Source organism: Acinonyx jubatus, chromosome C2 (genome assembly GCF_027475565.1).
Source record: "Acinonyx jubatus isolate Ajub_Pintada_27869175 chromosome C2, VMU_Ajub_asm_v1.0, whole genome shotgun sequence".
Taxonomy (NCBI): domain Eukaryota; kingdom Metazoa; phylum Chordata; class Mammalia; order Carnivora; family Felidae; genus Acinonyx; species Acinonyx jubatus.
In genome coordinates, this window is record NC_069384.1 from 76,334,756 (window position 1) to 76,359,299 (window position 24,544).

Sequence of the window (24,544 nt, forward strand, 5' to 3'; positions counted from 1 at the left end):
AGGAAAATGTGTCAAACTCATCACTTAGGAATCATTGTTTTCTTTCCCCTACCACATGGCATCCAAGATTACAAATCCATGATTGTTAACAGAATCCACAATAATTTATGTTTTACATGGCAGTTTCAGAAACATTATATCCTTTGATCACACAATGAGGCATTGTTGTCCTGTTTTGGAGTTTGGAAAGAGGCTCAGCATGACTTGGAAAACTCATGGTGCTGGTGGGCAGAGTTTTCTGAGTCCAGAACCAATGACCCTCCCAGAGCCAGTCCTTTCTCCATTAACCCTCTCAGGCTCTCTTGTATCATGCTCAGTCCTTTGATTTCCAGTTTAAAGACTTTATACATAATTTCTTCCCTCAATTCTTCCCACTCAGATTCTTTATGTTAACAAACATCTCAAACTATGTTTTTTCCTTCTGTCTTAAAAAAACCTTTTTTTGTTTATTCATTTTTGAGACAGAGAGAGAGTGAGCAGGGGAGGGGCAGAAAGAGGGAGACACAGAATCCAAAGTAGGCTCCAGGCTCCGAGCTGTCAGCACAGAGTCCAACATGGGGCTCAAACTCATGAACCAGGAGATCATGACCTGAGCCAAAGTCAGAGTCTTAACCGACTGGGCCACCCTGGTGCCCTCTTTCCTTCTGTCTTCTAGCCAACTAGCTACTGAATTTTTGTTTGAATATAGGAATGCAATCTCAGACAGATATCTTTAAATTTCATTGACACTAAATATATAGTTCCTGAGGTACCTTTTGTAGTGTTCTCTATAGAGAATAACAACATAGGGTTGGGGCACCTGATTTCTTATCCTAACTCTGTCAGTGTGACCACCACCATCATTATTATTAGAACTACCACAACCAACTAATAGTGAATGCTTCCCATATGCCAGCTATTAAGTGATTTACTTTTGCTATCTCTTTTAATTCTCCTAACCATTCTTTCAGATAGCTTTATTATTGCCCCCACTTAATAAATGAGGAGTATGAGTCTTAGGTAAGTTAAAGAACATCCACATGATTACACATAGTTAATTAATTAAACAAGGAGGCCATTAGACTCAGGTGGTTTTAATGCCTTAGCAGCCTACCTAAGCAAACCAAAGCCTAAGCCTGTAATGTCTCAAGGTCAAAAAATCAGAACCCAAGGCAACTGATTACAAACAGCCAACTAGACTTTATCAGGTAATGCAACTACTTAAGCTATCGTCAAATGAACAGTTCTCTTCTTTGCTTCCACCTCTTCTCTAGAAAAGTCTTGCCCCCACTTCCCATTGTTGAAGTGCTCCCAATGACTTCCAGTTTGGTACTGCCTAATTCAAATTGATTTTTTGCTCAACTAAACTCTTAAAATTTTTAATATGCCTCAGTTTATCTTTTAGCAATAGTAAGTTTGTGACAGAGGATTCTAACACAGATCTGCCTCATTCCAGACCTTAAAATTTAACCCTGACTGTGCCCAAGTAACTTCCCTTTTCTTGCATCCAGCTTTCTCATGTATAATATGTAAGAAGGTAACACCGGATGAGCTCTGATTCCTTCCACCTCTACAATATGATGGGTTTACAATCAAGACTAACTTCAAGAGTGTTTTCTAGCTGAATCTTAAAAATGTAAAATCAAGCCAGTTTTTCAGGGAAAAGAGTGGAGTTGGGGTGCTAGTTAATATAGAGTGGAACAAACTGGGTCTTTTTAATGAGGAGCATAAAATCCTTGATTAGTGGTTCCCAGCATCAGAAGGCACACGTCACAGCCAAGAGGCAACCGGCCAGATCACATCTGTCTGAATTAGAGTGTCATTATGTAGTCATGTTTCCAATGGAGACAATGAAGCTATCTTCAATGCTCAACTTCTCCTCACAACACCCCCTTTTAAAAAGCAGAGAAGTCAGAAATGTCAGCTTGTCCTCGAAGGCAGCTCCCTCAGGCATTAGCTGCCTCTGTCTTATTAAGTATAGTCAGGCATGACTCAGCTCCTCCATCAACTGTCTGTGAAGGAGAACATTTCACGCTGGTAGAAAATCACCTTAAGCAGAAATATAGAAGGCATTTAAGGTACACAATTAGAGCTGCATTTCTTATTACTCAAAATCAAATCATCCTTTTCTTATCCTAGACAGGAGAGCATAATCACAGCCAATAGGGAAACAAAACTGCATTCGCTTAGAGCACATACGATCACCCTGTCACCTCTGGTTACAACTATCAGCCACTCAGACACCTCTTCTGTCTGGGTTAGAAAGAAAGGTGAACTGTGGGTTATGGCGTGTCCTTCAATCAATAAACCCGCAGTGAAAACCTAATACATGCAACAGTTTATAATATGCAGGTTCCAACGTGGGGATAAAGACACAAGGAAGACATGGTCTCTCATCTCAAGGATCTCGCTAGCTAGAGAGGAAGCACAGACAATCACAATGCCAGCAAAATGAAGTAAATGTTCAAACAAAAAAGATACAGCATGTCATAAGAGGGCAGAAGGAGCCCTTATCTCTGACGGTGAGAGGTGGGAAGTTCAACAAAACCTTCACAGGAGAGATGGCATATGAATTAAGCCTGAAAACCGAATAGACGATGCAGTGACAGATTCGAGGGGAGGGGTCCACGCTGATGGAACATGGTGAGCAAAGACCTAGAGCGTGCGGGAACTGTGATGAGTCCGTCAGTCAACTGAGTGGGGGGTGTGGCAGCAGAGCCCGAGAATGGAAGACCATGGTTCTACAGGGTAAGAAGTTCATACTTTATCTTGCAGGAACTGTAAGTCACTGATGCTTCTGGAAGAATGAAGTGACACATATTAATTACAACTATGGTGGAGATAAAGACTGGATTGGGAAATACATGTTAGTGCCCTGAGACTGTCTGATGGGTCATACACATGTGCAATTCCACATGAATCAAGAATGGAATTTCCCTATCTACTTGTCATCTCGGCTTTTCCTTGTACACACCACACATGAAGACAGAAGAGACCATTACAGCAATGGGGAAGGAGGGAGTGGGTAGGCAGTGAAGCTGATCACTTCTGAGGTGGTCCTTTTGCTCTACAGTTGCTGGAGGGGAGGACTGTGAGTTATCGATGTGAGAGAGACATTACTGTTCCTTCTCCATCTCCCAACCCCCGTCATCGCCACTGATAATACGTGGGGCTGTAGAGGGGGCAACAGTTTTATTAGAGTTCCTAAAATTTAATTATCCAGAACCTTTACTGTGTCTCTCTTGAGCCTGTCTGCAAAGTATTTTAATAACCAGAAACCTCCATGAATGGCAGTGCTCTATATCTCAGCGTACTGTCTATATATCACTTATGGCACATAGAACACCATTCCATGGGTACAGATGTTTCAAGGCCTGGATCCTCCTTCTATCTACCTAAGAGCTCCTTGTTAACAGGACTACTGTCCTTTTCATTGTCATGACCCCACTGTGCTTGAAAAAACCTAAAAGCTCTTAAACATTCTAAGCAGAGAAGAAAACAGTGGCAGATCCAGTGATGAGACTGGAAACAGGACTTTAAAATTACTAAAAAAATTAAAGGTTAGCAGAGATAAGGCACACATGAGAAGAAAATATTTTAAAATTACACATCTGATAAAGGACTTACATGCAGGACATATAAAGAACTCTCAAAATTCAGCAAGAAAGCAATTTAAAAAGGGACAAAAGATTTCAATAGGCATTTTATCAAAGAAGATATACAGATGGCAAATAAGCCCATGAACACATAGCCCAAATCATTAGTCATTAGTTGCCAATTAAAAATCACATAAGATACTACTCCATACTTCTTAGAATGGCTAATATTTAAAAAATGGAAAATACCAAGTTTGGGGGAGAATATGCAGCTGTTGAAACTCTCATTCATAGCTGATGGGAATGCATAATGAAGTACAATCACTTTGGAAAACAAGTAACATTTTCCTCTTAAGTTACACACAACACTTACAGTAGGATCCAGCAATATTAGTTCTAGATATTTACCCAAGAGAAATGAAAATTCATGTTCAGACAAAAGCCTGCACCCAGATCGTTATGGCAGTCTTAAGCATGATTGTCAAAACCCTGAAGCACCCAAATGAACATCAGCTAGCAGATGAATAAACAAACTGTGGTATGTCTATAAAATGGAATACGACCCAGCAACAAGAAACGGACTTCTGATACACTAGACAATATGAGCACATCTCAAGTACATTATACTTAGTAAAAGAAGTCCAGTATCATATGATTCCATCTAAATGACATTCTGGATAAGGCATAATCACAGGCACATAAAACAGATCAGTGATTGCTAGGGGCTTGGGTCAGGAAAGGTTGGCCGTACAGTAGAAGCATGAGAGAAATTTGGGGGCATAATGGAACTTTGTTGCCCCTGAAATGCAGCAGCTTTCATGTGGCTGTATGCATTTGCTAAAATTCAGACTCCATACACCAAAACCTGATTGATACTATATGAAAATAAAACAGTAAATAAAAATACTTAAATTCCAAAAGGCCAAAAGTTGTGTGGGATAAAAATGGATCTAAATAATTCCAGGCTCTTCATTAGAGATTTGGCTTTATTTGCAACAACTGGCAGGGGGGAGACATTTGGCTATAGACTCATTCTGCACTGCCTGTTCCCAACCATATCCAAGAAGTCAAATTCTCCAAGACCCAACTTGGTCACTACTGCTCTAGATATGGCTGGCTCTCTTTTGTGACACTGACTACTTTCCTCCTCGCATAACTGTTATTTACGTTTGTGGCTGATCTCCGGCTAGATTGTGAGCTCAAAGACAGGGCTTGGATCCTGACTACCCAACATAATGTTGAGCACACAGAGTTTGGCAGATATTTGTTTCAAATTGGGTGCAATGAGGAAGCTTACTATAAAAGCAAAGATCAATAACTGAATAGGGATAAAAGTCTACACTTCCTCAGAACTTCCTGATACACACGTTATGCTTTCCCATACAAATCATCTCATAGATGATGTAAGGACTGGCATTTCAGCCAATTATCACATCCATTCCTTCATTCACTGAGTTTTTATTGAACACTTACTAAGTGCAAAGCCTTATGCCAGCTACTAAAGACAGAGAGGTGAATAAACCTGTGTCTGTCCCCATGAAACTTTAATTTCAGGGAAGATGACAGATATTAAATAACTAATTAACTCAGTAATTAAGTAAATATTTACATAATTAAGAACTTAGATGGGATCATAGCAGGTACAATGAAAAAGAAGTACAGGGTGATATGAAAGAATATATAACAGGGAGATATGTGTCTGAGCCCAAGTGCTTGGAGGAAAAAGGGGATGTTCTCTGAAGAACTGACTTTTGCACCGAGTGCTGTAGAATAAACACAAGAGGAACAAAGTTGAGGGGAGAGTGTGTGGTAGACTTAGAGTAGAAAGGAAACACTCTGTGTGAATGTCTGAAAGTATCTCAGGAAGCTTCATTGCCAGGCTCAGGAAGATAGAACACAGGAGGTTGAATCAATGAGTATAGATCCAAATATATAAGGCCATGTAGGCCACCATAAGGAATTGAAATTTTATCCTCAGAATAATGGGAAATACTTTCGAGATTTTCATCAGAGAAAGATTATTTAATTTAACATTTTAAGTAGTTAACACTGGTTGCCATGTGAAGAATGGGCTATAGGAGCAAGAGTGGAAGAGGAATGGCCAGTTGTGAAGCTACTGCAGAAAAGTCAAGAATGAGATGGTATGGTTTAGGCTAGGATGATAGCTAAAGAGAAGTAGACAGAGTCACGTGAAAGAACAGCTAAGATGGATTGATAAGAAGTGCAGAAAAAAACAAAAACAAACAAACAACAACAACAACAACAAAACACACACTAAAAAACAGTTAACTTGGTCCAGAGACTCTCGAACCTCAAACTTGCAGTATCAGTTATGGAATCCTTGAGGGCTAGACTCAGAAGGAACTAGACAATTTTACAGATGAGGAAACACAGATTTAGAAACATAGATTCAAACACAAGGTCATCCAGAAAAGTATCAACAGAGCTGAACCACACTATCAAGCAATTTTATGTTGCTTGTGTTATTCTTATTTATACTTTTTAAAGTCCAAATTCAACTTCTGCTTTATTCTGAGGAGAAATCAGCATACATTATTCTTCATTGTTAAAGAAAGCACAGTAATGGTGCCATCCATGGGTCATGGTCAATCGTAGAGACCCCCAAGACATTTAAATATAATGGCTCATCAAAATATCAAAATATTATAAATACTTGCTCAATGAATGAATAAATTTTCTTTTGCAATTATATTAAAAAATACAATTCAAGGGATACAGGAGTGCTGATGCATAGGGGCACTTGTACCCCGATGTTTATAGCAGCACTTTCAACAACAGCCAAATTATGGAAAGAGCCAAATGTCCATCAACTAATGAATGGATAAAGAAGTTGTGGTTTATATATACAATGGAATACTACTTGGCAATGAGAAAGAATGAAATATGGCCTTTTTTAGCAACGTGGATGGAACTAGAGAGTGTTATGCTAAGTGAAATAAGTCATACAGAGAAAGACAGATACCATATGTTTTCACTCTTATGTGGATCCTGAGAAACTTAACAAAAGACCATGGGGGAGGGGAAGGGGGAAAAAAGTTACAGAGAGGGAAGGAAGGAGGCAAACCATAAGAGACTCTTAAAAACTGAGAATAAACTGAGGGTTGATGGGGGGTGGGAAGGAGGGGAAAGGGGTGATGGAGGGCACCTGTTGGGATGAGCACTGGGTGTTGTATGGAAACCAATTTGACAATAAATTTCGTATTAAAAAAATACAATTCAAAAACAATACAAATATCGACTGACTTAGAGTCATCAAAGTCAAAATAAGTGGCAAAGAATCATGGGAGCATAGACAAATTTTCAAGCAACTGGTTTTGAAGAATATGCTACTACTTGCCTTTGAATTCTTAGAAGATTGATAAGTAAATAACCATCTGGAGAAAAGATAACCCTCTGGGCAAGGATTTAATTGCATTTGGAAATGTGTATTCTTGTGGGCAAACACCCACCTTCAAATGCAAAAATCTCAATCCTAATCTCATAATACAGAGAACAAATTGGTGCTTACCCATATGCCCAGTACGTATTGTCATTTTTTGAGCTCATTCAGCTGAATCTCTCTGCTTACTTACTTGCTTTTGCTGATTACAGAAAAACTTTGAAATATGTTATCTCTCTGGATCTCCATAACAACTTTGTAATATTATCATCTTCATTTTATAAATAAGGACAGAGAGTCACATGAAGCCAAGATTTGACATGAGTCCAGAATTTTTTTTTCTCTGCATTATATATTGTGAATAATTCAGGGCATTTTCTGACCCAGGCCATTTTCTGAGCTCCCATAGCACTGGGATTTAAATTCATTACACTAACAAAAAAGAAAATACTCAGATGCTACTCTCCTGGACAGAGAGTAATGGCTGAGTCTAGGGAAGACCTCTGATTTCACCATGATCTTTTTTGATGTAATGTGTTTTATCTTAAGGACCATTCTCAAAGTGGCAGCGGTATCAAACCCAACCTGAGATTCACCTTTTATTCAATACTTCAAACAGGCAATTATGATGGAAGACAGTTTGGCAGTTTTTCAAAAATGTTAAACATAGAATTACTGTATGACTCAGCAACTCCCCTCTTAGGTATACACTCCAGAGAAATGAGAACAATCCATACAAAAATCTGTACACATATGTTCACAGTATTATTGATGTGACACAAAAATGGAAACAATCTAAATGTCCATGAATGATGAATGGACAAATAATGGAGTGTTCTTCATCAGTAAAAAGTAATGAAGTGCCAATACGTGCTGCCACATGGATGTATCTTGAAAACTTAAGTGAAAACATTATGCCAAGCCAGTTATAAAAATCCACATATAATTCCATTTCTATGAAATGCCCAGAGTAGGCAAATCTATAGAGACAGGAAGGAGACTAGTGGTTGCCTAAAGCTGAGAGAAATGGGGAGAAGGAATGGGGATTGGCAGCTAGGGCATACAGAGTTTATTTTTTGGGTGATGAATATGTTCTTAACTTAGGCTTAGGATGTCATGATGGCAAGGCTAACATGATTAGTTTCTACTGCTTTCAACATGTGGAGTCTTTATAAAAAAATATAAAATAAATGATGTCCTTAGTAGTGAAAGGGTTGGGATCCCCTAGGTCTGCAAGGTAAAATAATAATGGGCTTGGGACTAGAAGACAAGGGCTTGAGTCCTGGTTCTTTTACCTACTATCCGTATGGCTATGGTTAAGTGACCTAACCTCTCCAAGTCTCCGCTTCTTATCTGTGAAGTGAAAATATGATACACTTCTGATGATCAATAATGCAAGCATTTTAAAACTATGAAACACTATATAATTGCATCCACCACTCTAAAAATTAGTTGCTATAATGATAATGTGAACTGTATCTGGCACACACTGTAAGCCTAAAATTACCTATGTTTATTGCATGGGGAAAGGAAGGAATGCTGACAGATGAAGGAAAGCACATGTATCATCATGCCCACAGATGTTGAAATATTGACAGCTGGCTGAGTACACTCTGTGGTACTGATATCTTAAAAAACAAAAACAGAAAACTGCCTGTAATCAACAGAAATGTTTAAGTGAGCTGATGAATGAAATAAGAATTAGGGTACACAGATATTTGGGGGGCTATTTAGCATAAGCAAACGCTGTGAAGCAGAGAACTGGGAACTCAACTGATTTCAACTTCCAACAATTTGGGTGGCTAAGTATTTACTTTCTTGAAATTACACATCTAACACAAATATCAGTCATAGCTGTAATGCAGGAAATTTAACAGTAATATCTCTTTTGCCTTACCAATCTCCAAACTCGGTAGTGTACGAAGGTCATTTCATGAATACTGAAATCATCCCTGTGCTAGGGAAGTTATTAACAACCCAGTCTACAGATAGAAACAGAGCTCATTAACCAACAGTACCTTGCAATTGCTCCTTGCTTACCATCCTGAGGACTCCAATGGCTTAGGCCTTCATTCTTGCTTCCAAAAATTAAGATACTTTCTTTCTAATTATTGGATTGGAATATATTCAGATGATACATAAAATTATTTGAAAAGAGGGTAAATGAATTCAAACATAATTCCACTTTCTAAAGATAATCACTGTTAAGATTTCAGTATGTTCTACCAAGGGTTTTCTATATGTACACACACACATACATACACACACCTGCACACACCAGTGTGTGGCAAACGAGCTGGGGAGTAGGAGGGCCTGCTCTGTACAGTCTGTTTATCAGTTTCCATGGAGCGAAACTCTAAACCAACAGTTTACCTAAGGGCTCATAAAATTCCTGAAAACTGAACAAGTAGCTCTCATAAGCCAGCTGGTGAGAGCTGGCACCAAAAAACAAATGCCACAGTTTATAAGTTTGCAGACTAGTCCGGCTGTAAGGTACCTGGTTGTTGTTGTTGTTGTTGTTGTTTTAAGATGCATTTATTTTTGACAGAGAGAGAGAGAGAGAGAGAGTGCAAATGGGGGAGGGGAAGAGAGAGGGAGACACAGAATCCAAATCAGGTTCCAGGCTCTGAGCTGTCAGCACAGAGGTCGACATGGGGCTCGAACTCACAAACAGTGAGATCATGACCTGAGCCGGAGTCGGTTGCTTAACCGACTGAGCCACCCAGGAGCCCCTGCATGGTATCTGTTTTTAAACAGAAATATCTATTATTTAAAAAAAATTAATGTTTATTTATTTTTGAGAGAGAGAGAGCGTGCAAGGGAAGGACAGAGAGAGAGGGAGACACAGAATCTGAAGCAGGCTCCAGGCTCTGAGCTGTCAGCACAGAGACTGACATGGGGCTCGAACTCAGGAACCACAAGATAATGACCTGAGCCAAAACCAAGAGTCAGATGCTTAATCCAGTGAGCCACCCAGGCACTCCCAGAAATATCTATTATAAACTAAGCTCCGTATCAACAAATGCAAAATTATACTTTTAATGTTTCAATTGTATCCCCATGTTACTGATATAACACATTATTTAAGCATCTTTTACAACTGGATATTTTTGCAGTGTTTCCAATATTACCTATTTTAACAGTTGTATGAAAAACAAAGTTGTGACTACATCTTGATACACTTCTCTGATTATTTCCTTAGGCTATATGCGTAGAGGCTCATTACTAGGTCAAAGGGAGGCACTTTAGTATCTTTGAAACAAATAGCTCCAGTGCCCTCCACAAAGCCTGTTCCAAGAACACTCTGGCCCACAGGGTATATTAACACCACATCTGGCATCTGGTTGTTAGACCACCATATCCTGGCCATTGCTAGGTGGGATTTGTTCTCTTCAATCATTGCCAAAGTAATGGGTCAAGAATGGTTGGTTCAATTTGCATCTATCTTCTTACTCATGAACTTGATTCTTTCAACTATGATGAATTCAGTTTTATCTTTTTTGAACTGCCTGAAATGCAAGTTAAATATTTTTGAGTGTTCATACAAGAGTTCCTTAATGACATCAACCCTTTGCCATATTCTATATTTTCCAGTTTTTCATTTGCCCTTTAACTTATAATGTCAATGTTTACGTGGTCAAATATAGCAAACCTTGAATGGCCCCTACCTTTGATGATACAGCTGGAAAGGTATCCTCTACCTCAACATTATGAAAAAGTTTGCATATATTTTCTTCTAGTACTTTTTAGGATTTAATTTATTTTTTACCTTTAAATATTTCATTCAACTGAGATTTTTTTTGGCGGGGGGGGGGGGAGGCAAAAGGTAAGAATGTAACTTTATATTAAAGAAAGTATCCAAACGTTCTAGCACCTAAATATATCTTTTCTCACTAACTCTGGATGCTACCTTGGGCAGCTGCCAGCTGTAGAGCTGGCTTCGTTTCTTTTCTGGATTCCCGGTTTCACTTCAATCTTGTCCTCTGAGAATTTCTTACCAACTCAGCAATTCATTTTAAAAGACATTTATTTTTAAATGCAGCATTTCTGGTTGCCTCACAGCAGAAGGGTTGTTTAGGAGACCTTGTCCACCATACGGGAGAAGCTGAAATCTTCTCCAATCTATTTCCCGCATAGCAGCTAGCATGACCATGTAAAAACTAGATAATGTCAGGAACCAGCTCAAACCCTGTCAATGACTTTCTGTTGCAGTGAAAGGAAATGTGACAACACCCTTAATATGCACTGGATCCTGCCCACCTCACTCTCCCCCTAGTTCTTGCAACTAGAGCAACACTGGCAGCATGATCCTCACAGCTGAGGGTCTCCACACAGGCCATCCCGCTGCCTTCCCTTTGCTTTGTATAGGTGGTTCTTTCTTATCCTTCAGTTCTCAAGAGAACGTCATCCACTTGAGTAGATGTTCCCTAGCCACCTGAAAAATGGAGCTCCGTCTGATTTCTTTTCATTAATGTAACGACCTGTAGGTAATTTTCACAGAACTGTCTTTTAATATGTGTTTATTTACTTACTTTCTTCTGTCCCATACTCTTCCGAACACTATAAGCTTCATGGGAGCACAGATCATTTCTGTCTTATTTACAAATAAATTACAGGAAAGCCCAGCGTCTAGCACACATCCATACACTATGAATGAATGATTACAAAGTGTCTTACTCATCTTTACATTCCCTGTGGTAACAAAGTTTTGCACATAACAGGTGCCCAGGAAACATCAACTGAGCTAGGTTTCACATCTCATCATGGAGAACCAGTTTTCCTAAATGTAGAGGTTATACAGACCTCTGATGTGTTCCTTTTAAATCACAAAGGTACATTCTCAAAATAAAAGGGGAATACTTACCATCCATCTGTGATTAAAGTATTGCATACTTTAAAACAGATAACTAATCTATGGAAAACACTGATTTCCATGAGACTGAAGGGGATTTGTGCATTAAACCTGAAAAATTTTTCAGGTGCTCACTTCTGGAGAGTTTGCAGGGAGTGAAATAACATATCTATGTATGGATTGGTGATAATGCTGCCAGCCAATCTTTTGTGCACTTGCTGGATCCAGGTGAGTGTTACTCTGGCTATTTTGTTGCCACATACACCTACATACAAACATATACACATACACAAAAGTGACAGTTTCTGAAAAAGATAAAACATTCCAGCTCCATCAGGAATAAAATGGAACTTGGAGTGAAACCATCATCAAATTTCAAAATTCACACCCAATCACTGCCAAAGTCTAGCAGGGGAAAAAAAAGCTGATATTTTTAGACTGAAAAGAATTTTGTAGAGCTTTACACTGTTGGGTACCAAAAAACTTTCTGAGCCATATGTAAATATCATTTACTAAGTCCCCAAGCACCCTGGAGGAAGGACAGAGCCTGCTGTAGTTGGGTAAGAAGGAAAAGATAGGGAGCTACAGTTACCATCTCTGAGTTTGCCCCATGGGAAGCTAACTGAATAACGGCAAAGCCATCTTGCAGTATACCAAAGTTAATGGTTTCCCACTTCACTCAAACCCATTGCATCGGCACTGAACCACCATGCCTTCATCCATCTGTAGCCTTGTTTAGAACTGCTCTTTCCTTTAGAAAACTTCTTATAGCCTTGGGAAAATGTGTCTCATCTGAATATATGAAGTCAAAGTGCACGGTATATGTTTCAGGAATCCTGGAGCAAATCAATTTAAAATAGTATCTGCAATGTGAAAAATCACATCCTGTGTTTTGTTTAATTGGTTGAGTGTTTCTTTTGGCAAATATATGTGCTCCACTATATCAATTACTGTTTTAACTGTATTAAAAGTTTTAATTAAAAGTTTTAATTCTTTTAATTAAAAGAATTCCGTGGCAACGTGGTATAGCATAACTAGCATGTGTGCATTTTAATATCAAAGAGGTATACAAGTTGTACCACTCAATAGCTCTGGTAAGTTACTAAGCTAATTTAACTTTTTAATTCACTTTTCTGAATCTAGGGTTCCTCACTGGTAACAAAATAAAAATGCCTATCCCTATCTTATGGGGCTATTCAAAAATTTATGTAATATTATATATAATCATAATCCCTGGTTCAATTGTTCAATTAATGTTAGTTCCCCCACCTCCTTTTTCTTCTATTACACACACACACACACACACACACACACACACACACACACACTCCACTACACAGTTATTACCAATTCACAAAAAAATTAGAATAAAATAGATTTAAAGCCATGCTTAGCTTAACATGATCTTCCTTTAGTGATTAAAAAAAATCCAATAGTGTGTAATGTTTCATGGCTATTATTGCCATCATCAATTACCACTGCATTGTAGATGAGAGAATGGACCCTTGTAATAACAGGATATTTAGAGTAATAAAGGTGAGATATCTAAGAGTTGGCTCTAATAAAGCAAACAGGAACAAAGACCCTGTCTTCACTTTCTTCCTGAAATCTCCCTTGGTATGTCACTAAGAACACTGCATGCAGTGGGAGTGACTCCTCCAACACATTCATTACTAATTGCTCTATTCACAATTTCCATGATTTCAATTATTCTCCAAAGCTACACCTTCCTCCTAGACCTGAATACAGGCTGGGTTTCTACTGAGCCTCAAGCAAATACAGTGCTAATAGGAAAGACATGTTATAGCTCATGTCAATTGCAAACAGCAGATTGTTTCTGCCTTAGACCTTAGGAAGGCAGAGTGTAAAGGGGCATACAGAGTCTGTCACTGTCTCCTCTTCATTATTGTGAAGGCCACGATTAGCTCTTTGCTTCCACCATATCTGCTGTACAGTTTCGTCAGAGTTGCGGCCGGCAAAGCAGTATCCCTGGACATGTTGATGGCTCTCATGGCTGGAGGTGACCGTATTTAAGGAAACCTCTACAATATGCATGGCTTTTATTTGCTCTCATCATTTTTTAAGTTTATTTACTTATTTTGAGAGAGAGGAAGAGAGTGAGCACACGTCAGGGAGGAACAGAGAGAGAAGGAGAAAGAGAATCCCAAGCAGGCTCTACACTGTAAGCACAGAGCCCAACACAGGGCTCAAACTCACCACGAGATCACGTTGTACACGTTATGGACTGAGCCATCCAGGTCCTCCATGCTCTCATCATTTTAATACATTAGGGATGAGAAAAAGAGTCAGAATGTAAAAAAATAATGATAATAAAATAAAAAAGACCTAGATAAAAAAGAAATGTTTAAAAATGTTTGAAAAGAATACCATCCAGGAGCGCCTGGGGGGCTCAGTCAGTTAAGCGTCTGACTTCAGCCCACGTCATGATCTTGCGGTCCGTGAGTTCAGGACCCACGCCGGGCTCCGTGCTGACAGTTTGGACTGGAGCCTGCTTCAGATTTGGTGTCTCCCTTTCTCTCTGCCCCTCCCCCATTTGTGCTCTGTCTCTGTCTGACTCTGAAAAATGAAAAAACCTTAAAAAAAAAAAAAAGAATACCATCCAATACCATCTATTTCCTTGGGGAGGCGGGGGGGGGGCGGTGAATATATACTTGGGTTGGTATCAAATCCAGTGAGCTCCTCTGTGAGAAGACTGTCTCTGTGTCTCTATCTCTCTTTGTATCTCTCTCTCCTTTTCTCCTCCTCCTTCCTCTTTCCCTACCTCCCTTCCTCTCCCTCTCTCCTGTTTCTCTCAGTCTTTCTGTCTCTATCTGTATCTCTTATCTCTTCTCTCTCTCTCCCTGTCTCCCTTCCCTTCCTTTTCTCTCCGCCTCCCTGTTCCTTCTCGTCACAGTTCTGTACCTTGAGTAAAAAGTGCTGAAGAAGCATTTAAAATCAAGCCATGGATGTCAAAAAGTCTTGCATAAGAGAAATTCAATTCTCCCTAGGGGACCAGATAGATCAAAAAGTCCAAGGCAAATTAGAAAATATGAGGATAATATTAATGCTTTCTCTCTGAAAAGCAAAAATTAGTTCATCAGGAAACTTTTGGGGGCAGTCTGAACTCCCAAAGGATCTAGAGAATAACAGAGTTAACCCAGGCTCATCAATTTAAGCTATTAGGTATAATGTGTTTAAACAGCAAACAAGCCCATGGTGAATGATTAAAGGTTTCTCCCCAAAGAAAAAAGGGAAAACAAAGTTATATAGTAAATAATGGTTAACGATGGTGGGGATCCACTTGGGAACAACAATTTGTATATCTGTGTTTGCTTTAACAACAATACAGTCCTATATTTCAACTATGGTTGTACTTGTAGGTAAGTTTAAGTAATTAGAAATTGAAACCCACCATATAATATTAACAAAAAGTTATATTTACATAGAAAAGCCACTGGTGGCTGATGGATGCACTCTCTGTTTCTTTCCTTTCAGGAATCTACATTTACAGTGTAAGCCCTACAAGTTCCACTAGGAAGCATAGTTGGCGATACTCTTCACTTGTTCCCTCTTGTTGGTGTGGTCCCTTTAAAGGGACCATAACATTCTATTACAGAAGTTAAGGTGGAATGCAAACATCAGTACCTTCATGCACATATCAAAGTGCACACTCCTGCCTACCTCAGGAAGCACTTCAAAAAATATGAAAGTATTTCGAAAGGGTTGATGAACAAATAGCCTTAAACTATTAGTTCAGACTCTACAAACACCACGGGAAAGTGATATTCATTTCTCAGTAATGTACAGTTATACCAAAAGTTTGATTCTGACGGCAGAAAGAGAAATAAAATTCATGAAAACAATAGAACTCCGCCAAGTCTAGTTTATTATGGGTGTGACTGTTTTATCTGTTTTCTCTCATTTTCTCTGCCATCTTGTATTATCATTGTGCCTATTGCCTTTAAAACAGAGAAAGACAAAAAGAGGGCATTTTTGTATTTCAGCTTTTATAGGTTTGGATAAAAGGTACTTGAAATTATTTACTGAGGTTCCCAGAGTATTTGTAAAATGGATCCATTTCTCTCTGTGCCTCAAAAATAAATAATGAGAGATATTGGCCCTTAGTGGATTTCAAAATACAAGTATCATTGTGTTTTTATCTTGAGAGTACATATATATATTATTTTATTCTAGTGTATATATGTATATAGTGCATATATATATAGTGTATATATATTTTTAATTATTTTTATATTATATATATACACATATATACGTGTGTGTGTATATATACACATATATATATACCTATATACACACACAAACATATACATACACACACATTATATATATATATATACATATATATATATATATATACACATATATATATATTTAGTGCATAGGATTTAGTCACTGATCATCAAGACAGTGGTCTGGTTTTATAAAGCTCATCATAAGGCAGAAACAAAGGTTTGCAAACACCTTGCAAAAACGAAGGTGTTTAAACCTTGAATGAATTCTCATAAAGCAGACATTGTCACCTATAACCCCATATACAAAATGTATTCCCTGCAAAAATCTGGGTTTCTCTTAACTAATGCAGCCATGTGAAGGAAGAATCAGGTCATTTCTCTAAACATAGAATTACCACTGTGATACAAGAAGCTGTTCAGGAGAGTTTATATTTGCAAAGTTAGCATCAGGCCAATAAATTGTGGTACTCAAATCTCTTTTCAATCAAGCTACAGAGTACCTACCTTTGGGAAGCATAAGCAACTTAAAAATAAGCATCAGGGTGTTTCAAAATACAAGAAAAGAAAAAAAAGAGGGAATATATCTGCTCCCAAGGAGAAGGATTTAAAGGACACCAGGGTGAAATGTTATAATTCCAATGACCTTTAGGTCTAAGAATAAAATGAAACTGTATTCTTCAGACATTTTCAAATTGTTTCGACTAAATTGCATAGAAACGAAGTATGTTCAGGATGACCAGCCATGAGCAACAGACAGGACTGAATGTCACACAAGTACATCCAAGTATGGAGTTTTTCAGAAAGCATATTCAGATACTAGGGAGCTACTGGGATTGGCAACAAACTAAAAAAAAAATTAAAAAAAAGCTTACCAAAGCTAAAAGAACCATTACATAGCATCAGAAATATTATAAGCCCTTACAAAAGTAAGATACACACACACAAACACACACACACACACACACACACACACACACACACACACACACACACAAAAGAACCAGCCGACTATATCTAAAATGTATTAAACACAAATAGTCTCTTCACCTGTAAGAATTCCTATCCCCAACCTACCCTTCTAGCTTGGCTTCTAAATACCCTCACATTATCCAATAGTCCAACTGCACTGTTCTGGTCCCAAATAAGAGATACATTATCTCCAAGAAAAGAGCAATTGTTCTTTGACTGGGATGTGTTCTCTCAGAGCCCTGTACCAGGCTAGTAACTTTCTCTGCTCTCCCATGGCATTCTGTTTGGTTATTTATTTTCTCTTCTCTCTGTCAGACTTGACTCTAAGACACTTACATAAGAGCCTACCCTTATTTGTCCCGGATTCTATAATATGAAATTGTCAAACACATGATCTTTAGACTAAAGTAAAATCATGGTAAAAGAAATACCTGCCATTTAGAAATTGCTTATTTAGGGGCTTCCGATGGCTTAGTCAGTTAAGCATCCAACTTCGGCTCAGGTCATGATCTTGCAGTTCATGGGTTCGAGCCCTGCGTCGGGTCCTGTGCTTACAGCTCAGAGCCTACAGCCTGAAGCCTGCTTTGGATTCTGTCTCCCTCTGTCTCTGCCCCTCCCCCGCTCATTCTCTCGTTCTCATTTTCTCTCTCTGTCTCTCAAAAAATAAACATTGAAAAAATTTAGAAATTGCTTATTTAAATAAAAGGAAGAGTGTATCTGTGTTCGTCCATAATGTGTAATAATTCTCATAGTGCTCTTTAATAAAAAATCAAACAAGAAAGAAGAATTGGCTGAAGCTTTGCTATTTTTGGTTGGTTGGTTGGGTTTACAGGTAAGGTCACAGTGACCACAGACTGATTAAATGACTTCCTTAATGTCATTAAACACTCACAAAGTGACAGTCAGAACTTAAAGCAATGTCTCTCGATTCTTGGTAAGCCAGTGTTTTTACGCATTTATTTTTCATAGTGAAAAATAAATAAATAAGTTATTTATTAGTCACTCTCAAAAAGCCAAAAGATTATTTCCACCCTTGGCAAATTTCTCAAAATTAATGGCAATTAAATCACAGGATCTTAACCTCTATTAGCAGAACAAAATCCTAAAAGAAGGCAATATCATTTATTTTTTAAGCATTTATTTTGACAGAGAGACAGAGAACATGAAGAATGGAGGAAGGTCAGAGACAGAGAATCCCAAGCAGGCTCTGAGAGCCCAATGTGGGGCTCAATCTCATGAACTGTGAGATCATGACCTGAGCCGAAATCAAGAGTCAGAGCTTAACCAACTGAGCCACCCAGGTGCTCCAAGAAGGCAATGTAGTTTAAATTTTTTTTCAACGTTTTTTATTTATTTTTGGGACAGAGAGAGACAGAGCATGAACGGGGGAGGGGCAGAGAGAGAGGGAGACACAGAATCGGAAACAGGCTCCAGGTTCCGAGCCATCAGCCCAGAGCCTGACGCAGGGCTCCAACTCACGGACCGCGAGATCATGACCTGGCTGAAGTTGGACGTTTAACCGACTGCGCCACCCAGGCGCCCCAAGAAGGCAATGTAGTTTAAAGGAAAGAGGTCTGCTTCGGGAGTTGAGGCAGTCTTCAGAACCTAGGGCTACTGGACGTGCCACCAGACCACTGTTAACCTAGGTCACTTCTTTGGTTCTTCTTTTCCTAAACCATAAAATGTGTGTAAGAATCTCCAGGTTCCCAACCCCAGTCTCCATTGTTTTCTGTGACATTAATGACAATGTGTGTGAAATCTAGCCCTGCACCTGGCACATAGTCATCTGTTGACCTTGAAATAAAAAACAATATTCAAAGATCTCTGTGTGTGTGTGTGTGTGTGTGTGTGTGTGTGTGTGTGTGTGCGTGCACCTGGAGTGACAATGCAGTGCTATCTTTTTCACATGGTCTCTGTAACAAATAATTTTGATATGGCAATATATTTTAAAGTCACCATATTACATGTGGTGCCATTCTCAACCCTGTCCCCAGCGTGGAATCACAAATTGCAAATATTTATTTCTACTCTAAAGGCAGTTTTAACAGTTCAACTTGTAACATGTTGCCAATGGAACACACCAAAGGAGAAATGTGTGACAAGTTGCTTTCAGAATTGTTGCAAAACAAAACTTCTTTGAGTTTAGTATCGGAAATGTTCAATACCATAAGAAGCAAAAATGGGAATATTGAATTTTGAGCTTACAGTGCAGTGATTTTCCTCCTGAAGAAAACAACTAAGGTGGGGGGCGGAGGAGTCATGAGGGAAGATATTTCTTATCTAAAAAGCGCAGAAATCTATTGAGTGGTTCTTTAACAGTTAGCGAAACCTGTGACCCTTTGGATTTTAATCTTTTTTTTTTTTTAATTGTGTGAGGATCTAGTTGAAGTCATAGTTATGTATTAGCTTTGTGACTTTGGGTAATTCACTTAACCTCTTTAATTCTAATTTTCTTTTTCAAAACAGGTGGTTACAACAGCCTGACCGCTTTATATTTTGGGAGTGAGAGTCAAATGATATTGGATATGTAAAATGCAAAGTGCTTTTTCAGCAAAGGAAGGTTTATTATTACCACTATAACTACCACATTATATTATCACCATTATAATTATCCAAGCTCTAATTCCTTAAAAGTAAATGCTTTTTTCTTAAGCATTTGCTTTAATGGCTACCTGAGATGAAAATATTGCTTCCACTTCCCTGAATGAATAAGGAAATCCTAGTATTGCTAACAGAAAGATTGTGTTCTGAGGTCAGAATTCTGTGCCTTGAAGTCCAGTTCACTGCACTTAAAACACACTGCATGGAACTAAAGCTCTTATGTCAATATGGCTTTTTTTAAATGTGGGGCTTCCCAGGAGTGCCTTGGTGGCTCAGTCAAATAAGTGTCTGACTCTAGATTTTGGCTGAGGTCATGATCTCGGTTCCTGGGATCAAGCCCCAGGTATTGCTCTGAGCTGACAGTGTGGAGCCTGCTTGGGATTCTTTCTCTTTTCTCCTTTGCCCCTCCCCTGATCATGCTGGCTGTCTCTCTCTCTCAAAATAAAGAAAATTATGTTTTTTATTTTTTTTTAATTTTTAATGTTTATTTATTTTTGAGAGAGAGAGAGGGAGAGAGAGCACAAGCAGGGGAGAAGCATAGAGAGAGGGAGACACAGAATCTGAAACAGGCTCCAGACTCTGAGCTGTCAGCACAGAGCCCGACGTGGGGCTCGAACTCACAAACAGTAAGATCATGACCTGAGCCGAAGCCGGATGCTCAACCAACTGAGCCACGCAGGCACCTCTAAAATTATGTTTTTTAAATGTGGGTCTCCCCTTAAAAGAAGAGACCACACAGAAAGGCCCAGAACAACCAAACAAGACTCCTACTAATATCATATGCATGTACATTGATTTAGGGTTTTCTGGCTATTACCCTTTTATTCTTCACATCAATCTGTGATTCCATTAAAGCTGGGAACATGAAGCATAGGAAGAAGCTCATGAAAGGCCAACAAGTCTGCCAGCATCTATATGGTTGTATGAAGTGATACCTTGATGTATGAGAAGTTGGTTGATTCCCCCAACACATGCAATGGTCTCTTTTGTCCCCTAGTAGCCCAGAGTTAGTTTCTCCTTTTATTTTTGTCAACAACGCTTCCTTTTTGTTCCTCTTCCTCCAACTAGGAAGTGCATCACTGACACAGACACAATATACCTTTTCATAAGGAAGGCAAATGAGTATGTGCCAGATGGGCTGAGGGGATTACAACATGTTTCCTGCTCCCATGGTGACTCAATGGGGCTGGTATGAAAACTTATCTTATTCAAGAAGTCAGCTTCCCCGGCAGAGTTATGAGTCACAGTTCCTGGGTAGAAAACTCGCTTTCCAATAGCATTTGGGGTGGGGGGTGGGGGACCTCCTTGGATGGATTACAGTAAAGGTCATTCAGAAAAGCAACTCTGCCAGGATGGCTGGGGAGATACCAATACCCTCAAACTTCTGAGATCTCACTGATCTCTCAACAAGAGTAACACGGTCAACTCTCCCTTTACCTTCAAGGGGAGGCAGGACATAAAACCATATCGATGAATTACTGGTATGAATCCAAACAAGTCCCATTATAAAATTGGCCAATTTGGGCAAAAGGGATGTGAAGGGACTTTTTTCCATCCATTTATGAAATATATATACAGAGAGAGTGCCTACTATGTGTCTACATACCAATCATTACTGCAAGTATTTGGGTAACAAACAAAGAGCACAAGTCCTTGTCCTTGCACAGCTTACAAGTAGAGAAATTGGGAAGGATGGAGAAAGGGAAGGGGGCAGGGGGAAGAGAGAGAGAGAGGAGAAGAAAAGAGAAGAGGGCAGGGAGGAAAAAGAGGATAAAGGAGGAGAAGGAGACAAGAGAAAATTTGTATAATGTCAGGAAATGATGAGTGTCATAAAGGAAACTAAAGGTGGGTATAGGAATGTGTGATTAGCAGGGCTATTCTAGTTAAGGTGGTTAAAGAAGGCCTCTGTAAGTAGATAACATTCAAGCATAGAACTAAATCAAATAAGAACTGATTATAATCAGGGATTATGTTCAACATGTTTAAAATTAAGGACATCACAGCACTGACCAGTCACATGAGACACTCAATCGAGCAGGAAAGATGCTGATCTAAACAGCCATTAGATCTGTGTACTAGTGGTTCCCAGCTGCATATCAGTCCAGGTTAGCAAATATGCTTTCCTTGTGAAAAGGGCCAATGAGGTTGGAAGTTATCTTTACTTCTCTCAGCTTTGAGTCGTACTCTGTCCTAGTTATACCCTTTCTTTAGTGCTATTTTTGGTTTCTGATAAAATGCTTTAAGTGGTATAGAAAAACTGAAACATACCCAGAAAAGATAATCAGGTTGAAGAGGGCTCAAATCCATGGTATGTGAAGAACATAGGAAAACACTGTCAAGGTTATATGATCACTATTTTAACATTTCTGAAGACCTCTCACACAGGAGAGGAATTAAAATAATGGTATTCAAAGTATTCTCCATGGTCTTCAGGGGAATTATACATGAGAAGCTTCTTCAAATGAAGATATCTAGGTTCCTTGAATTAAAATTAGACTACCACTGGATTGACTATTTTCTACTTAAATCAAGCTGTTGAACCAGAGAAATGTGGAAATGACAAAAACAAATCTCAATCATGTATACTAGAAAGCTTTGTAAGAACTTGGCCAGTCCAAAGACATATGGGCTGCAATGAGATGATTACTAGGTAGAGTTACCATGGAACCGTTCTGAGCAGTAATTCTGGAGATGAGAGGAGCCCTGAAAGGATGAACTTTCAAATCCCTTGTGAATCTGATTTCACATGATCCAGTTCCACGATGACCGAGTTTGATTATTCAAACTCAAACAAGCTTTGGTTGGCTTCTCTTAAGAAGAAACACCCAGGGGCACCTGGATGGTTCAGTTGGCTGAGTGTCTGACTTCAGCTTAGGCCATGATCTCATGGCTCATGAATTCGAGCCCCAAGTCGGGCTCTGTGCTGACAGCTCGGAGCCTGGAGCCTGCTTTGGATTCTGTGTCTCCCTCTCTCTCTCTGGCCCTCCCCTGCTCATTCTCTGTCTCTCAAAAATGAATAAACATTAAAAAAAAAATTTAAAAAAGAAGCAACACCCAAAGGAAAAAAAAAAATGAGCCTAATGATAGATTCTTTCTTTCCCAGATAGAAGCAGTATGACAGGAACCCATCATTCTTAAAAGGTCTCAATGGACTGTTAGCCCCAAGGCCTCTTCCACTACGTCCTGAAGTTTAAAAAACAGGGTCATGCTACCATCTCTGTCATTTCTTGTCTCAGAAGACCTGAGGTGAAGGGAAAGAAGCCAGATTCTAGTCGGCTTGGATATGATGGAAAATTCCTATATTTAGACATACCAGACCACTGCCCCAAGTACACTATGCCCCTTAAAGACTAAAGGTGTCAGTGGTCCTCCCACCACCAAAATTCTATTTCTTTCATATCTGTGATTCCATGGTACCACAAAAGACAATGGATTTAAATATTATTTTGTCTTAACTCATTTTTCAGAGAGTTGACACATTATACCCTAGAGATCATCTGTACCTTAATAGATTGCCAAAAACCATTCACTTACCTGAGGCATCACTTTGCAGGATCCCATAGAAGTAGAGACTCATTACACACCACAGAAGTCCCATCCTGTCAACATAAATACAAAGTTAAGGGAGAGTACTTATCACTCTCAAGAGTTTAATAATTACTGCATCCCCATGCTGACTATGGACGGGGACCTGTTCTAACACGTTTACAATATTAACAAATTTAATTGCAGGAACCAACCAATAAAATAGTTTGTTTTTTCTTTCATCACCCATACTACAGATAAGGAAACTGATACAAGTTTAAATAACATAGCCAACCTCCTTTGCCTAGAAAGTGGTAGAATAATGGTCAAGCTCCAGCAGTTTGGCTCTAGAACAATCTCTTAATCATTCAACTATAACTGCCTACTTAAGAAAAATATTCCTCTTCAATGTTTTCATCAGGAGTCACATTTCTGGCAGATAAATTTGATCTCTTTAGCATTCTCGTGGTCTGGAAATATTTTATGACCCAGGCACTTCTCCTTCTTAGTGATAAATAGAAAGTCTAGAAATCCTGGGTTCAAACTCGGTTTATAGTCCACTACACTATGACTTTATAGCACGGGGAAATGTATAAACCTCATGTCCTGCTGTGCCTGCTCTCCTCTTCTCCTTGGAAGAGACAAATGATGAGGGTAAAATCGGGTTTCTGTGACGGTTAGCCTTTCTATTGATAACCAGCTGAACCAGCCAACTAGCAAGAACTATGCCCTTACATTTGGTTGCATGATCTCTAATACAGAAGGCCTAGAGATTTAACAATCCTGCGAAACTTATTTCCTTACTACCTTAGACATACCTTCCCCCTGATAAATCCTTGGTAGGGATATAACTACTGATACCTGGCTATTTCTGAAAAATTCCATATTTAAGGCTGTCACTGTTTTGAACACAGCAGTCACCTATGGGTGCTTACAGAGGTCTTGAAAACTTGTCCAGATCTCATTTCTAGTAAGTGACAGAGATGGGATTTATGCCACATCCAGCCAATAATAGCCCATGACACAAGGTTCACAACCATAGGGACCTAATAATCTAAAAAAAGGTGTAAGAGGTATTTGATAGGGTGGCCACACAATAGCACTTTTAATGAGACACGTGTGGGGGCGCCTGGGTGGCTCCGTTAGTTAAGCATCCAACTTCGGCTCAGGTCATGATCTCATGGTTTGTGAGTTGGAGTCCTGCATCAGGCTCTGTGCTGACAGCTCAGAGCTTGGAGCCTGCTTCAGATTCTGTGTCTCCCTCTCTCTCTCTGCCCCTCCCCAGCTCACGCTCTGACTCTGTCTCTCAAAAATGAATAAACATTAAAAAAAGAAAATTTAAATGAGACACCTGTAAGAGTGTGGC

The 24,544-nt window shown here is 39.1% G+C and overlaps 1 protein-coding gene across 5 annotated transcripts in view; it reads right to left on the reverse strand.

The window, feature by feature from the left end:
* Positions 1 to 24,544, reverse strand: part of IL1RAP (interleukin 1 receptor accessory protein) — a 137,812-nt gene that overhangs the window by 66,430 nt on the left and 46,838 nt on the right. For all 5 annotated transcript variants that reach the window (XR_003420755.2, XR_003420756.2, XM_027061189.2 and 2 more), the window contains exon 2: positions 23,188 to 23,252. Coding sequence is in view for 3 of the 5 variants with exons in the window: in XM_027061189.2 (XP_026916990.2) it covers positions 23,188 to 23,251 (64 nt within the window). In the remaining 2 variants the exon portion in view is untranslated. The remainder of the gene's footprint in view (positions 1 to 23,187; positions 23,253 to 24,544) is intronic.